The sequence below is a fragment of the Manacus vitellinus genome, unplaced genomic scaffold, assembly GCF_001715985.3.
Source record: "Manacus vitellinus isolate BGI_N305 unplaced genomic scaffold, ASM171598v3 scaffold_47_pilon, whole genome shotgun sequence".
NCBI classification, from domain to species: Eukaryota; Metazoa; Chordata; class Aves; order Passeriformes; family Pipridae; genus Manacus; species Manacus vitellinus.
Genome location: NW_021940585.1, coordinates 5,166,246 through 5,168,985, shown reverse-complemented (window position 1 = coordinate 5,168,985; position 2,740 = coordinate 5,166,246). Strand labels below are relative to the sequence as shown.

The following is a 2,740-nucleotide window of genomic DNA, read 5'->3' as shown; positions in this document are numbered from 1 at the left end:
CCTCACCAGTGCAACTGGTATCCAAAGCAGCCCACCCACCAAGCACTGTAATTCCATGGATTCCCCCCATTTACTGATGCCTTTTTCCCAGCTGAGAGCAGGGATTCATGGCTGGCAGCAGGCGCCGAGCTGTCAGCCCTGGAGACTGCGAGCTTGGCAGCTCAGCTGATGTGTCTGAGCCCAGGCTCTGGAACACAGCCCTTAGCAATAAAAGGTTTCTCTCCAGTCCCCCATTTCCTTGCATTTCCCAAGCAGAGGCAATTTCCACAGCAAATACAAACACATTTGCAGCAGAGGTTCCTTGAGGAAAGGAAAACAAACCCAAACCAAAACTAACACATTTTCAAATCCTCTCAAGTGACACTTGTGTGCAGGAGCAGAGCCTTTCCCTCCTCTCCTGCCCGAGTCCAGCCCACGCTGGGCTTTGCCAGCAGTTGGAGCTGTCACAGACTCTCTGACGGGGTTGAAGGTGCAACACTTACCTTAAATTTGGTGGGGTGGTTGTCTGGGATGCTGTCTGTGCACAGACAACTGCAGCAGCTCCCCATGACGCCAGCCAAAGGGGCAATCCCTGGGGAGAGGGCACAGACCACAGCACAGTCAGTCCAACCCTCCCACCCGCTCCAGACACGCAGCATTTACAGCTGTGTCCTCCTCCATCCCACTGGGTTTGGAGCTGAAACTCTTCAATCTGTTCCTTGATTAATGAGCACTGTAAATATAACACTAATTAAAAGCAACGGCTTTCTTACCATCAGGCAACTGTTGGATTTTTTCAGAGGAGTGAGAAGGAATTCCCACTGCTGTCCCTCTGTCTCCCTCGGGACTTCATGGTCACCAGGTTTCACCTAAAACACGAGGGAAACGGTCCCATCTTCCACCTGACAAGGAGAACACAATTAAATAAATGATAAAACCAGGAAAGACTAAAAAGCAGGGTATGGGGGTAGGGGTGTGACTAAAGTCCCCTTCAAATATCACAAGGAAGGGAGATGTTGGTTTGTTTTTTTTTTAATTAACTACCTGCATTTATATCAATAGAGAAAATTCTGCACAAAAACACGTAATGAACAGCTAAAAAAGCAATTAAATAAGAGATATTTTACTTCTTGCCTTTGGGATCCTGCAGGAGTGGGGCAAATAAAACACAACAGTAAAACTGAGGGTGGTGAGGACACAGGGAACCACAGGCAGCTGCTGCTGAGGAATGTGAAGGTGCCTTCACTGGAGGGAAGGTCCTTCAGGGTCAGAGAACCAGCAGCTGCTCTACTTTGGAGTATGAAAAGTAACTAATGCCAGAAAACACTAAAACTCTGATATCTGACACCATCAGTGCAGGTATCAAACAGGCAGGAGTTGTGTGCATTAGCAGTGAGAAATACTCCTGGCTTTCTCACCAGTAGTGAGAAATATGAAATACTGCTATCTCTGATGGAAACTTAAGGGATTCCAGATCCATCCCAGGGCAGGGACTCTGGAAACTTGAAGGACTCCATGGGATGATGCCATGTTTGCCCTTGGTGAGAGCAGCTCATGGTCCCTCCATCTGAGCCCCCAGGATCACCAGCCTGGCACCAGAGCAGTAAATGAAAGGCACAGGCCATTGGGAACCTCTCCCCCTGCCATGCCAGAATCTGTCCCCTCTTTCTTCTTTATCCTCTCTCCCTCTGGTGTTTCCTCCACCTGCAGCTGTGAGGGGTCAGGCTGAAGTGCTGTGGCTTATCCTGAGCAGTTTTTATGGTGAGAACTGAACAAATGAGGAAAAAAAACAACATTGTGAGCTCCCTGAACACTCCCTTGGCGCTTCCCACTGCTCCTCAGTGGTGAATATTTCAGGAGCATCCCTTTCACACAGAGACTGGGGCTCCCAAGCCTCAGCACTTCCAACACACCTTTCCAACACCTGTTTGCCAGTTCAGAGCCTCAGCCAGTCAAAGCAAACACTCCAAGAGCCCAGCACGCTTCCCTGCAGCAGGAGTGTGTCCCTCCTAAGACCACCAGCCCCATCCAGCCTCCCACCTTCCAGGATCCAAACCTAAATCGTCCTCAGACCTCCACAGCCCTGCCTGGCCTCCTCTCAAGAGCACAGCTCACCTCTCCCGAATTCCCAGCCAGGTTGTTCCTCTCCTCCCAAACCCCCCCAGCCTGCAGAAGCCCCTCGTGCCTTCACCCTCCTCCAAGCCCTTCTCTTAAACCCAGGACTGGAGAAGGGAGTCCCCACGATCCCAAAGGACCAGGGCACCCCGACCTCCCCCTGCCCAGGGATGCCTTGTGTGTCCCAAACCAACCCCCTGGGACAGGCAGGGACAGACCCACCGCCCTCCTGGAAGGGACGAGGGAACAGGGGGGCACGGGCAAGGAGAAGGGGCTGGAGGGAGGAGGAGAGGGATGGGGGGTGAGGAAAGGGATGGTGAGAGGTGGAAGGAGATGGAGAGAGGTGGAAAGGGCTGCAGGGACGGGGAAGGGGCTGCACGGAGGAGGACAGGGATGGTGGAAGGGGATGGAGGGGTGAGGAAGGGGAGGGAGGGTGAGGAAGGGGATGGAGGGAGGAGGACGGGCCTGCACAGCCCGTGGGAACGGGGGGCCTGAGGAAGGGGCGAGTCCCGGGGCAGAGGGTGCGGAGGGGCCACGAGGGGACCCGGGGGGCACGAGGGGAGGGGACGGCGGGCGATGCCCGGTCGGTACCTGAGGCGCTGCCCGGCTCCGCCATCCGGGAGCTGCGGCCCGGGGCCCCCTTGCC

The 2,740-nt window shown here is 54.4% G+C and overlaps 1 protein-coding gene across 1 annotated transcript in view; it reads right to left on the bottom strand.

Moving 5' to 3' along the window:
- The window catches only part of FRS3 (fibroblast growth factor receptor substrate 3), a gene marked incomplete at its 3' end in the record, with an annotated part of 7,551 nt that extends 4,811 nt beyond the window's left edge, over window positions 1-2,740 (bottom strand). Inside the window, exons 1-3 of the mRNA XM_018079681.2 lie at window positions 2,686-2,740; window positions 753-881; window positions 483-571 (exon numbers count right to left, since the gene is read on the bottom strand). Of these exons, the coding sequence (XP_017935170.2) occupies window positions 483-548 (66 nt within the window). The remainder of the gene's footprint in view (window positions 1-482; window positions 572-752; window positions 882-2,685) is intronic.